Source organism: Sminthopsis crassicaudata, chromosome 4 (genome assembly GCF_048593235.1).
Source record: "Sminthopsis crassicaudata isolate SCR6 chromosome 4, ASM4859323v1, whole genome shotgun sequence".
NCBI lineage: Eukaryota > Metazoa > Chordata > Mammalia > Dasyuromorphia > Dasyuridae > Sminthopsis > Sminthopsis crassicaudata.
The window spans coordinates 377719257-377732119 of record NC_133620.1 but is presented as its reverse complement, the minus strand read 5'-3'; the positions used below and the strand labels follow the sequence as shown (position 1 = coordinate 377732119).

Here is a 12863-nt window from a genome sequence, read left to right as displayed (position 1 = left end):
TCCACCAATAGTGCATTAATGTCCCAATTTTCCCACATTTTCTCCAACATTTATTGCTTTCTGTTTTTTTTTTTTTTTTCTTGTCACATTGGCCAGTGGGTTAGGTACAAGGTGACATCTCAGAATTGTTTTAATTTGCATTTCTTTGATCAAAAGTGATTTAGAGGATGTCTTTATATGCTTATAGATAGGTTTGATTTTTTATCTGAAAACTACCTGTTGATAGACTTTGACCATTTATCAATTGGAGAATATTGTTTTTCTTTTCTTTTTAAAGTTTTATTAGTGTGTTTCATTTTTATATTACATTTACAGATTTCCACAATACAGATATGGCCTTGATATATAAATCAGACAGAATCAAAACCGAAGAAGAAAACTGAAGGACCAGTGTTTCTAATGATAATTTAATTTTAATTAAAATTAAAATTTATTATATATATTTATTATATATAATATATATAAATTAATTAAAATTAAATTTAAAATAAATTACTAACAAAGAGGTTAAAACAACTTATCATAAAGATTTTATATTATAACCAGGTTGAATTTATACAAGAAACACAGGGTTGGCTTAAAAGAGGAAAGGTATAAATTTAACAATATTCAAGGAACAATTCCTATATTACATAAATTATTTACAGAAACAGCTCATTCTACTTTAGCATCAAGATGTATTTTCTTGACTCATGATGAAAAAATGCTATCCACATCCAGAGAAAGAACTGATTAAATTTGAATGCAAATTGAAGCATACTATTTTCACTTTGAGGATTTTTCTGTGTTTTTTTCTTTTGTTCTGTCCCTTTCACAACATGACTAATTTGGAAATATGTTTTATATTACAGCACATGTATAACCTATATCAGATTGCTTTCTGTTTTAGAGATCAGGGAAGAGAGAGGGGGGGAGAAAAATTTGGAACTTAAAACCTTTAAAAAAATGAATGTTGAAAATCGTCTTTTGAATGTAACTGGAAAAATAAAATATCTTAAAATTATATATATATATTTCACACCTAAATTTATCTTATTGCTAATTCCACCAATTGTCCCTAGTTCTTCCCTTTGGGGTCAAATAAGTCTAATTTCTTTTCTGTGTCAGCCATTCAAATACTTGAAGACAATTATCATATTTTCCCTAAGTCTTCTTTTCTCTAGACTAAACATCCCCTGTTCTTTTGACCTACGTTCATATGGCATGAACTTATATGGGCCTTCCTCTTCATGGTTGCTATCCTCTGGATACTCTTCAATTTATCACAACATTCCAGATGAAGTCTAAGCAGGATAAACAACAATGGGACTATTTCCTCTATTCTTGGAGATTTGAGTGCATTAATATTGAGTCCAAGATCATGTTTTTTGGTTGCTATATCATACAGTTGACTCATAATGAGCTTGTAGTCCACTAAAATTCCTATTTTTAAGATGAACTATTATCTAACCATATCTCCCCTATCTTATAGAATTCAATTTTAAGACTTTATTCTTATCATATTTCATTCTATTTGATTCAATCCAATGCTCTAGCACAGGGATTAGATAACTACTGCCAGGCGGCCAAATGTGGCCTGCTGTTGGTTTTTATATAACCTACTAAGAATTTTATTTTTTATATTGTAAAGTAAAATAAAACTTTATTTTGAAATGTAAACACCATTCTTAGCTTGTGGGTCATACAAAAGGAGGCTTCTGGCATCAATTTGCTTCTGTTCTAGCCTCCTGTCAGAATTTTTGGCCATAATAGATATGCCATCTGTTGTGTTTTCTAACTCTTCCAGTTTTTTATTACCTGCAAATTTAATAAGCATGCTATATACAACTTTCTCCAAATCATAAATAAAAATGTTAAGTAGCACAAGTTAAGCACAAATCTTTGGAGCAGTTATGTAAAGGTCTTCCAACAAAAATAGTGTGACAGTCTATTAAATATGTTGTTAAAATCTTTTTGGATAAATTTTGTTCAATCTTGTCAAACTCTTTATGATCCCATTTGGAATTTTCTTGGTAAAGATACTGTAATGGTTTGCCATTTCCTTCTCCAACTTATTTTATAAATGAGGAAATTGAGGCATGCAGAGTTAAATGATTTTCCCAACGTCACACAGCTAGTAAGTGTTTGAGCCTGGATTTGAATTCAGGCAGGTGAGTCTTCTTGCCTTCAGGCCCTGTATTCTATCTATTTTTCCACTTAGTTTCCATCTTTAAATATTCCCTACATCCATATCTATAGCATTCTAGTGATCTACAAGTTTATTAATAATGTCAAAAAAAGAAAATTACATTAGTATGACACGATTTGTTCCTGATTTGACATATTGACTCTTTGTGATCTCTATTTCCTTTCCTACTTATAGTTCACTAATCATTTTCAAAATAATAAACCCCAAAATTATTTCAAAAATTGAATTTGAGTTCACTATATTCTAAGTGGGAGATTCTACTCCTTCTGTAAAAAATTTGATATTTGCCTTTCTCCAATCCTGGGATATCTTTCTTACTCCCCATGATTCCAGAATATCACTGTCAATAGTTCAGTAGTAATCAAGGACATCTAGATGGCAAAATGGATAGAGTGCAGGGACTGGAATCAGGAAGACTTGAGTTCAAATTTGATGTCAGTTTCTAGCTATGTGACTTTGGGCAAGTTATTTAATCCCATTTGCCTCAGTTTCCTCATCTGTAAAATAAGCTGGAGAAGGAAATGGCAAATCATTCTAGTATCTTTGCCAATAAAATCCCAAATGGAATAAGACTGAAAAATCACTGAACAATAAAAGCTCAGTAATGGCAGATCTTTCCAGTAGTATAGTTCATCAGAGCCAAGTGACTTGAATTCATCAAGGAAGGGAGAAAACAAATATTTATTAAGCTTCTATTATGTGCTAAGCACTGTGCTAAGCTCTTTACAAATAGTATCTCATTTGATAAAGGGTACCTAGATACTCTCTTACTATCTCTTTTAGTATATTGTCCATCAATTCCTTATTGGCCATTTTGGGTTTTATTCTTCCTAGCTGAAAGATGAATCTTCTTGGCAAAGAAAACAAACAAAATGAAAAGTGAGTAGCCCTGCCTTCTCTCTGCCAAGAGTTATTATTGTCCCATCCGTTCAAAGCAGAGATCCCATCCCTTCTTTAATTCTCCTCTTTTGCCCAATATAAATCAAATCTTCCCTTCGCCTTTATTTTATGCTTGGCTTTCCTGACTGGCCTGAGTTAATTCTCAACTCTATTTACTTAGCACTCCTGTTACTGATCTTAGAGTACTTTGATAAACTTTTGTATCGACCCTCTGTTACTTGCTCATGCCTATACCTTCTGTGTATGCCTTTTAAAAATCGAGGTGGATTGATGAATCCCCCCTATACATTCACATCAATCTCTTCAAACAATTCTTTTTCTTCTTCGGAATTCTTTTTTTAATCTTCAGAATTTCATTTTTGAAAACTTCCTATCCCTTCTGTATTGATCTCTCTTGAGAAACTTTAGTTTATGGGGATCCTAAGTTATCCTTCTTCTGGTCCGTTTAAAATAAGTTCCCCCATAATGTAGGATACATAACAGATAATAACAGGTCTTCTTTCTATTTCTGTCATAAACTCTAAGCTAGAGTGCTCACTGTTCCCAGCCTCCCAAGGTTTCCAACATTTCTGCCCTAGCAACAATTCCTAATTATTAGTAAGAATAAAATCTAGAAAATATTTTTCCCTTTTTGAAAAATTCCTCTATCTTTTGTCAAAGATTTAAGTATTATTAAAGAAGTTATCAGCTATATTGTTTTTGTCAGAGAGAAAAAGAGGCAGAGAAACACACACACACAGGAGAGAGAGAGAGAGAGAGAGAGAGAGAGAGAGAGAGAGAGAGAGAGAGAGACAGAGACAGAGACACCGAGAGAGACAGAGACAGAGAGACAGAGAGAGAGAGAGAGACAGAGAGAGATAGAGAGACAGAGAGAGAGAGACAGAGAGAGAGAGAGAGAGAGACAGAGACAGAGACACCGAGAGAGACAGAGACAGAGAGACAGAGAGAGACAGAGAGACAGAGAGAGATAGAGAGACAGAGAGAGAGAGAGAGAGAGAGAGAGAGAGAGAGAGAGAGAGAGAGAGAGAGAGAGAGAGAGAGAGAGAGAGAATGCTCCAAACATATCAGGAAAACTGAAGGCTCCCATCCTTACTCAATCAAGCATATCCTCCAGATTTGTGATTTGTTTCCTGATTTCCTCCTTTATTTCTTCTTTATGTCTAAGTGGTCAGATAATAACATTCTTTTGTTCCTCCCTTCATTTGCCTTTGCTTCCATCATGTTTCTTCTCTCTAGTTCCTAAATTTCCTCACTTGAATATATCTCCTCAATATTGAATGTTATTGCATCTTCTCCTTTTTCTTTTATTTATGGTTTACCCTTTTTGCTTTTTTGCTCCAGACTTGTGATCACAGTGGTTTGGAGAATTCCTGGTGTGAAAACTCTCTGCATTTATATAGATTGGCAACTTCCAGAATCACTTGGGCAGATGAAAGGTTAAATGACTTGGCCTTGGTCAAATGAACAATATATGGCCAAAACAGTCCAGGACCAGCTTTCTAGTCATTATACCACATATCCTCTCCAAGGAATACTCTTATAAATTCCACCAAGTCTCAGTAATACCTATAATGCCCAATTTGACTCCTTGAATTGGGAGCTCTGTTTAGATCTGTTTCTTGCCTAGAGCTGCATTTCTCTGTATTTATTTGCCACTTGAGGCTCTGAGTTTTAAACTAGCTTCTATTTTATTTTCCATGACACTATGTAATACTTCTTAACTTCTTTTGCTTTTATTTCTTTATTTATAAAATATAGACATAATACTGCCCTTGACTGTCTCATAGGAGTAATACACGGATCAACTGAGATAATATATACACACAATATACAAAGATGTATACAATGTATATATATGTATATATATATACATACATATATATATATATGTATATATATATGTGTGTGTGTTTATATACACAAAATATACATATTAATATATACTACACATATACAATATATATATATATATATAGGTATATATATATATATACACATATACTAGTACACACATATATAGACAAATATACATAAATATACATATACAGATATAATATACCTACATATATGTGTATGTATACTTATGAGTATTTTGCAATTTTAAAGTACTTTGTGTATGTGCATATGCTACATAAACATACATTTATTATTTCCTAGGGCAGACAATAATAACAGTTGACATTCATAAAACATTTTGCAATTTGCAAAGCACTTTACATATAATTATCTCATTTAAGACTCATAACCACCCACCCTTACAACTTCCCTAAAACTACAATCTCAGGTGTTGAAAGAACTGATACATGTGATGATTGAATTGCTTTTTTTTGCTGTTTGAAAGACCATGGAAAGATTACACAGGTTATTATAAAATCCCCATTTTACAGAGAGAGAAACTGAAACTTGGAGAGGTTAAATGATTTACTTAGGTCTATATAATTTCTAAAATAAGCATCAGGCGTAAAGTTTGAATCTAGGCCTTCCTAACTCTTCTATTAGTGCTATATTCACTATGTTACAATTCAGCTAAAAGAGATCCAACCCACTCAGTCATGAGAATGGAATACAAAAAGGCATGGAGCTTGGGAACCCAAGATGATGCTTTGGTTTCAACACATAGCAGTTCATAGGTGGTAGTGTGAGATACAAAGAGGAGACAAGCCATAGGTTTAGCTTGATGAATGAAAATGAATGAGGAGGCTGCAAGGGGAAAATACACTAAGGGATCTGGATTTGATGCAAGCAGGAAATAGTTGATTTAATTGTCTTATTGTGCCTTTCTCAAACTTCTCTAACAGCCACTAAAGGAAAACATTTCCAAGATCTGTGCCCTGGACCTTCTTATAAGTGATGGAGCTCTGGATTTGAAGCCAGATGACCTGAGTCTGAATCTTCATCTATCACTTACTGGCCATGTAAGCAAGTAATTAAACCTCTGGGAAACTTGGATTCTTCATCTGTAAAATGGGGGTAATTGTACTATCCTTCTCACAGGGTTGTTATGAGAATTAAACAAGATAGAATATATAAGATGCTTTGTAAACTTTAAAACAATGTATGACTATGAACTGTTATAATGATAGTGATGATGGCAATGATGATGATGATGATGTTATTATTTTAGAATATTTCCCACCATATGTTCTGATAAGTTTAATTTCCCCATAAATGCTATTAAAGCCTTTTTGAAAAAACCCAACCTATGAATTCACTCAGAGAAAATAAGAGGATCTCATGGCTGGGCTAGATAAAGGCCAGTGGCTTTAGAAGAAAAACGTAGAAGGGGCCTCATCCCAACATCTTTAGACTACTAAAAAGTACAAGTCAAATATAGAGGAGAAAAGGAAGAAATTAGAAGGTATATTGAATATGTTTATTTCCTGGCTCAGACCCTTATTTCTTCATGCAATGTTTGTTTATAAGCAGAGAGGAAAGTATCAGATGTCCTTTCCTGCTTTAAATATTTATGAGCCCACACAATAAATTATGGTAGAGATGGAGAGGGTTCAGAAAAAAAAATAATTCATTTAGTAAAAGGAATTAGCATGAGAACAGAAAGGCAAGAGTTAACTTTCCCTAGGAGGATCAAGGAATAATAGAAACTAAAATCACAGATTTAGAGCTGGAAAAGATTTTAGGAGTCATTATGTTCAATTCCTTCATTTTAAAAAGAAGGAAAACAGATACAGAGAAGTTAAATGCCTTGTCCACACAGGTAGTAAGTATCTAAGACTCAATTAGAACTCATATCTTTCTGACTTCTCTTTCAATTGGATCCTCAGAGGCCATCTAGCTTAACTCTTTCATTTGTACAACTGAAATTGAAAGCCAAGGAATTTGAATTTTGCCTAGGCTCATAAAAGTAAAGAATCAGGGGGCAGCTAGGTGGTGCAGTGGATAAAGTACCAGCCTGAAAGTCAGGAGGATGTGAGTTCAAATCTGGCCTGAGACACTTAACACTTCCTACCTGTGTGACCCTGGGCAAGTCACTTAACCTTAATTGCCTCAGTAAAAAGTAAAGAATCAGAGATAGGATTTGGTTCTCTGACTCCAGAGCAGTGGTTTTTGCATGGAAAGACAGAGTTTCCTCTCAACCCCAGAGCAGACTGGAGTGTATGCTGATTAAAAATCAGATAGTGGTGCAGGGAAGGCAGCATGGGGGCATATAGATGTTTGTCATTGGAAATGATGCCTTCAAACTCTCTGGTTACTTAGGAAATCAAAATATTTATTTTGTAACAGTGATAATTTTTGCCATGATGGGAGGAGATCTGGTTTCTGTATGATTGAGACTGAATATGTCAAGAGTAGAGTCCAGGGAAGAGCCCAAATTGTGTGATGAATAAAATATGTACAGTTAATATGTTCTGAGTGAGGTGAGGTAAGGTATGTGATTTAGAGGGAAAGAGAATATCGTAATGATCAGTGTGAGTGAATAGTAAGAATATGTTTTGATGCCAGAATTCCACAAACTATGGACTAGTCTGGTGTAGACTCCCAATGGATTGATGCTTAATCCTAGAGTGAAGCTTGATTTAGGAGGCATAGAGAGTCAGCCCAGCTGTGGATACTTGTACAGCTTCCCAGATTATGTACAAGCTGTTTGTTAGAACCTCCCCCAGGGAGTGATTCCATTATCTAGGTGGGAAGCCATCATTTTGATCTATATCTGGTCACTGGACCCAGATGGCTCTGGAGGGGAAAGTGAAGCAGGTGACCTTGCACATTCATCCCTCACTTACATCCAATTCACTTGCATGTCATAGCATAACTTCTCTGATGTCATGATCCTCTTTGAGAACCAAGGACAAAACAAACACAAGCACTCAGAGCTTGGAGAATGGTTCGGCGTCGTGAGTATGTCTGTAATACAGTGATCTTGAATTTCTCAAAACAATAGTCCCAAGATCCTTGATTCTAAGGGAAGGATAAAAGAAGAAAAAGAAAGAGAAAAAGAAGGAAGGGGGGAGAAGAAAGGGAAGAGAAAGGGAAGGGAAAGGAGGTTAAGGGCACTGGTACCTTGATCCCTGCACTCCGGCACTTTCCCACAGCATCAGGAACTGCAGCTCGGGGAGGGTCAATCATAGACATGAGTCCCACAAAGCAGAGCTTCTCTGTAGGGAAGTTTAACTCATCTGTGTCAAACTTGAAACCCCGAGGGAATTTTGCAGAAGGTAGGTTGAGGTGGCAAAACCCTTAAAGGAAGGGGAAAAGGAGGTGTGAGAGACTAGACTGACAACTGGGAATGTATACAGGCTACAAGCCTGTTTTACTCAGTGAAAGCAAGAAAGAAGCTCTCTAGGCCTTTTCTGAACCCGTCTCCTTTAATCCCCAAGCCCCCTTGATCCCTCACCGAGCACACGCTCTCCCAGTCCTCCCAGCTCCATGTAGGCATTTTGAAAGGCATCCTGCATCTCCTTGTCCAGAGGAATCTCCTTGCCCTGGACAAGGATGGAGGAGCATCGGTCCAGGATCCTCTCTGGAGCCCCTTTCATCACCAGCACATGGCTCTGGGGACTGTCTTCCCGTTCGTGGATGGACAGCTGGGGAGAGGACAGAGGCAGTGTCAGGGAGGGCAGAGGAGGCAATGGCAGGCAAAGCCAATGGAACACTGGAGTCTAGGGCAGCTTGGTAGATTGGATTTCAAATTAGAATTCAGCACTTAGGATAACAGGATTCCGGGTCTCTAGCTAGAAGGAGCCTTGGAATACATCTACTCCAGTAAAATTGTTTTATAAATAGGAAAACCCAGCAAGGGAAGTTAAGCGACCTGTCCCCAGGAGGGAGGCAGAGACACATAGAGTAAGCATCATAATAAAATGGATTTCAATCCAGGTCCTCCCACTCTAGAACCAGTATAGATCTATACCCTTGCAAAAGATTAAAAGATTTTAGATTTGTCAGGGACCTGAGAAGAAATCTAGTTCTAATCCCTTCTTCTTGGTGAAGAAGAAATATACCTAGTTAATGGGAGATCCAGGATTCAAATCCAAATCTTGACTTCAAATCCACTGCTCTTTTTTTTTTTTTTCTTTTTAAAGCTATTCCATGCCCTCCCAGGGAGTCATGTGACTCAACCTCAGTCTTCCCACCCATGAAATGGGAATAATAATACTTTTGAAATCTTAAAAAGTGCTATTTCAACATGTTATTTTAAACTACTTCACAGAGTTGTGAGAAAAGTATTTTGTAAGCTGTAAAGTGTTAGAGAAATGTCAGCTATTATTATAAGAAGAAATAAGGACAGTGGCCTGATTAGATATGACAATTCATGTTTTTATGATACTTTAAAATCTTTTAAAAGCAGTGTCCCTACAACACATAACCCCATGATTCAGAGAGTAGAGGTATTATCATTTATGTTTTTAAAATGAGGGAACTGAAAAAGATAAATATTAGAGCTGGGGTCTGAAGTCATCTCCTTTCTGAATAGAAGTCTAGAGTTCCCTTTAGTACATTCCTCTGGAGGGATGTAGTGGGATGGGGGGAGGTGTGACTGAGACTTGTAGTCATGGAGATAGGAGGCAAAGAGGATGAATATTTGCTGCAGTCCTTAACAAATACTTTACCTCTCCTTACATATAATGAACTTTGATTTTGTATCTTTCTTACACATTTACCATCTAATATGTTTGTTTCAGATAAAAAAAAAAAAATCTATGTCTCTACTCTGTTCTAAGCTGTAAGGTCCTTAAGGACAGGAACCTGGTCTTCCTCCAGAAGTGTCCTTTCCCTTAGAGCCTGATACCCAATTTGGTCCAGAGACCCTTATAAATTATTAGCAATGCTTGTTCCTGATGGAGATAAAGCTATTTCTGATCCTTTGTCCTCCTTGCCTTTGTTCCATCCTGCTTTCCTATGTCATTTTGGGACCATACCTGGTACTTATTAGTGGAGTTGAAGGGGATTTCAGCCACTTTGGGGTTCCTCTCCCTCATCTTCCTGACGGAGCCACATGATAGCTCAATACATTTGAGCAGGGCAGACTCAGAGGCATCGCCAGCCGTGTCCCGCTGCCAAAACAAGAATGGTTGTTACAGGGGCTGGTAAGGGGGAGAGGGCATGGAGTTGCTGTGGTCACAATGTAAACACTGAGATCTCACTGAAGGAGCTGAGAGGAGGAGGTACAAATTATAAAAGTAGGGCCTGGGAAAAAACAGTTTCAAGGTTTTAGGTTTAAGGATAAGGAAGCTTTTTAAAATAAGTCATCACCAAAATCCTGACATCTTCACTTCTTCCTTTCAATCCTGGTATCCCTTACCTTGGATACAGAGATGTTCTCCTGTCCAGCCTTAAAGACTGCACGGTTGCAAAGTCCAGCAATTCGAGATAAGGCAGTCCAGGTTGGAGAGCGTTTGTCAAATGTGGCACCTGGTTGATGACAATGATAATAATAATGGTTTACATTTATATAGCATTTTGTATGATCTTTATAAAGCATTCTATTTTTCATTTAAGCCTCATAGAAGCCGGTGAATATGGTTCAAGTATCAATATCCCCATTTTACAGTTTAGGAAACAGAGTCAAAACAGAGCTTGTTCAAGGCTTCACAGATTGAACTGAGGAGATACAATTTTACATCTTGCCCTAGTCTTCTGACTCTTAAGTCCAGAGCTCTTTTCACTTCATCCTTGGGTGCCCTAGATAAATATACAGGGAGCCATGAACTAGACTCCCCTTTTTCATACCTCACCCATTTTGTCTTCTTCCATACTCCCTACCCATTTTCTCTTAGTGCCTTCAACTCCCACCCAGCTCCCCACACCCCCAGCCAATAAGTGTTGCAGGGATGATGTCACCAGACTGGTCTTCAGTGGTATCAGCCTCATGGATCTGGTTGTCAAACCACATGTGGGCTACAGTCATCCGGTTCTGGGTGAGGGTGCCAGTCTTGTCTGAACAGATGGTGGAGGTGGAGCCCAGGGTCTCCACTGCTTCAAGGTTCTTCACTAGGCAGTTCTTTCTGGCCATTCGCTTGGCTGTCAGAGTGAGACACACCTGGAAGGATGGGGTACAGTAGGAGTAGAGAGAAGAGAAGAGAAGAAAACAAAAAAGAATTTGGTCTGGTGCTAGGAAGGGCTATCCATGACTATGACTGAAAGCATGGTCTTTCTATTATCATGGTATGGTCCCTAGTTCCTAATCCTAATTCCATTTTTAACCCTACCACGGACTTTCATTCATCAACAAATCTATTCAGTAAATGTTTACTGAGCACCTACCACAAGATACAAAGATATATAACTCAAAGACCTGCCTTCTATAAGCCAACACTCTGAATGAGTCTAAGTAAAACACAAATGTACCTCAGAATTGTGAGGTAGTCCTGTGTGGGCACATACACAGATCTGTGATCTTAAATGATGGGGACTGTAATCTATTTATAATCCATTCACCTCCTGTGTGACTCTTGACCATGCTTTTACATAAATCCTCCACTAGGCACACAGAAATTAATTGTCATTAATACATTGTAGCCTATTCAGGTCCAGCATGAAACTCTTCACTACCCTATAGTTTTCATAATTTTCTATAATTTTCATTTCTCAAAATCTGTGGTATTATTTATAGTCATGTAACTTCAGTGGAAGAATATTCACATTTTTAAAAATGAATTTTGCTTCAAGAGGCTTGGGATCATTGAAAGACTTACACAATTTTCCAAATATAATCTTTCCTTTTTTCTATTTAATTCTGGTTCTAGTTTTTTTTTTTTTTAATTTTTTTTCCCCAAGATACATACACTGATGAACTAGTTTTATGGGCTCAATCAACTGCATGTCCTAATCTGGACAACAGGCAGTCTTCATTTACTTAGTTTCTTCTGTAGAAGGTTATACCAAACTTTTAAAAATGATTATGGATATCATTCAGGAGGCTCTGCAATTTGACAGAATCTGATATGGTCAGCATGATGTGATCTTAAAATAGGATCAGCTATAGCTCCTTCTCTCCATGACAGTTTTGTGGCATAGTTTGGAGAGGGTTGAACCTCAGAGAAGGGATTTTGAGTCATGCCTGAGATATTTACTAGTTGTAAGACTGGGCAAGCTACTTTACCATTTTCTGATTTAGTTTTGTCATCTGTAAAATAGGAATAGTGATAACATACACTTCACAAGGTTATTGTTAGAATCAAATGAAATAACCTTTGTGCTTTGCAAACTTTAAAGTACTATACATATGTTACCTCTTATATATTATATAATAGTATATATTATAAGGAATCTTTCATTGCCTTAGTCTTTGCACTAAATTATGACAGTAGTAAATGTCTTTGGCAAACATATCATGTTTTATGCCTTGCTTGATGTTAATAATCAGAACCTAATACTCACTATTAGTAAAAGAGAAAATAACTTATTTTGACAGATGTTTTTCTTTTTTTCCCCTTTTTTGTCTCTGGTTTCCCCCCCTAATTTCATCCTTTAATGCTCTCAGAATGATCTGGCCTAATTGGGTTTTAATTTAAGTTTTCTGTAAGCTTATTTCATGGGAGATGTTATCCCTCATATCTTCCACCATTCTTCTCTGTATAATTTTGCAAATAAGTTGTTAATATTCTAAACTATTGTTGCTCTTGGCTACTGTATCTCTTCTCTTGATAAAATGACTTCGTGTTTACTGGATAAGGGGGTTTCTACAAGCTTTTGACTTCATGGTTGTGTCAACTAAAAAATAGGAAAAAAAGAACTTTCGATTTTATCAGTGTACCCAGGAGTACCCAGAAGGGAACTTGTTCTATCAATACAAACTGGCACTTTCTCTGCAAGA

The 12863-nt window shown here is 36.6% G+C and overlaps 1 protein-coding gene across 1 annotated transcript in view; it reads right to left on the bottom strand.

The window, feature by feature from the left end:
• Window positions 1-12863, bottom strand: part of ATP1A2 (ATPase Na+/K+ transporting subunit alpha 2) — a 44022-nt gene that overhangs the window by 12124 nt on the left and 19035 nt on the right. The window contains exons 9-13 of the mRNA XM_074262301.1: window positions 10889-11087; window positions 10350-10459; window positions 9967-10101; window positions 8442-8631; window positions 8108-8283 (exon numbers count right to left, since the gene is read on the bottom strand). Coding sequence (XP_074118402.1) covers window positions 8108-8283; window positions 8442-8631; window positions 9967-10101; window positions 10350-10459; window positions 10889-11087 — 810 coding nt within the window. The remainder of the gene's footprint in view (window positions 1-8107; window positions 8284-8441; window positions 8632-9966; window positions 10102-10349; window positions 10460-10888; window positions 11088-12863) is intronic.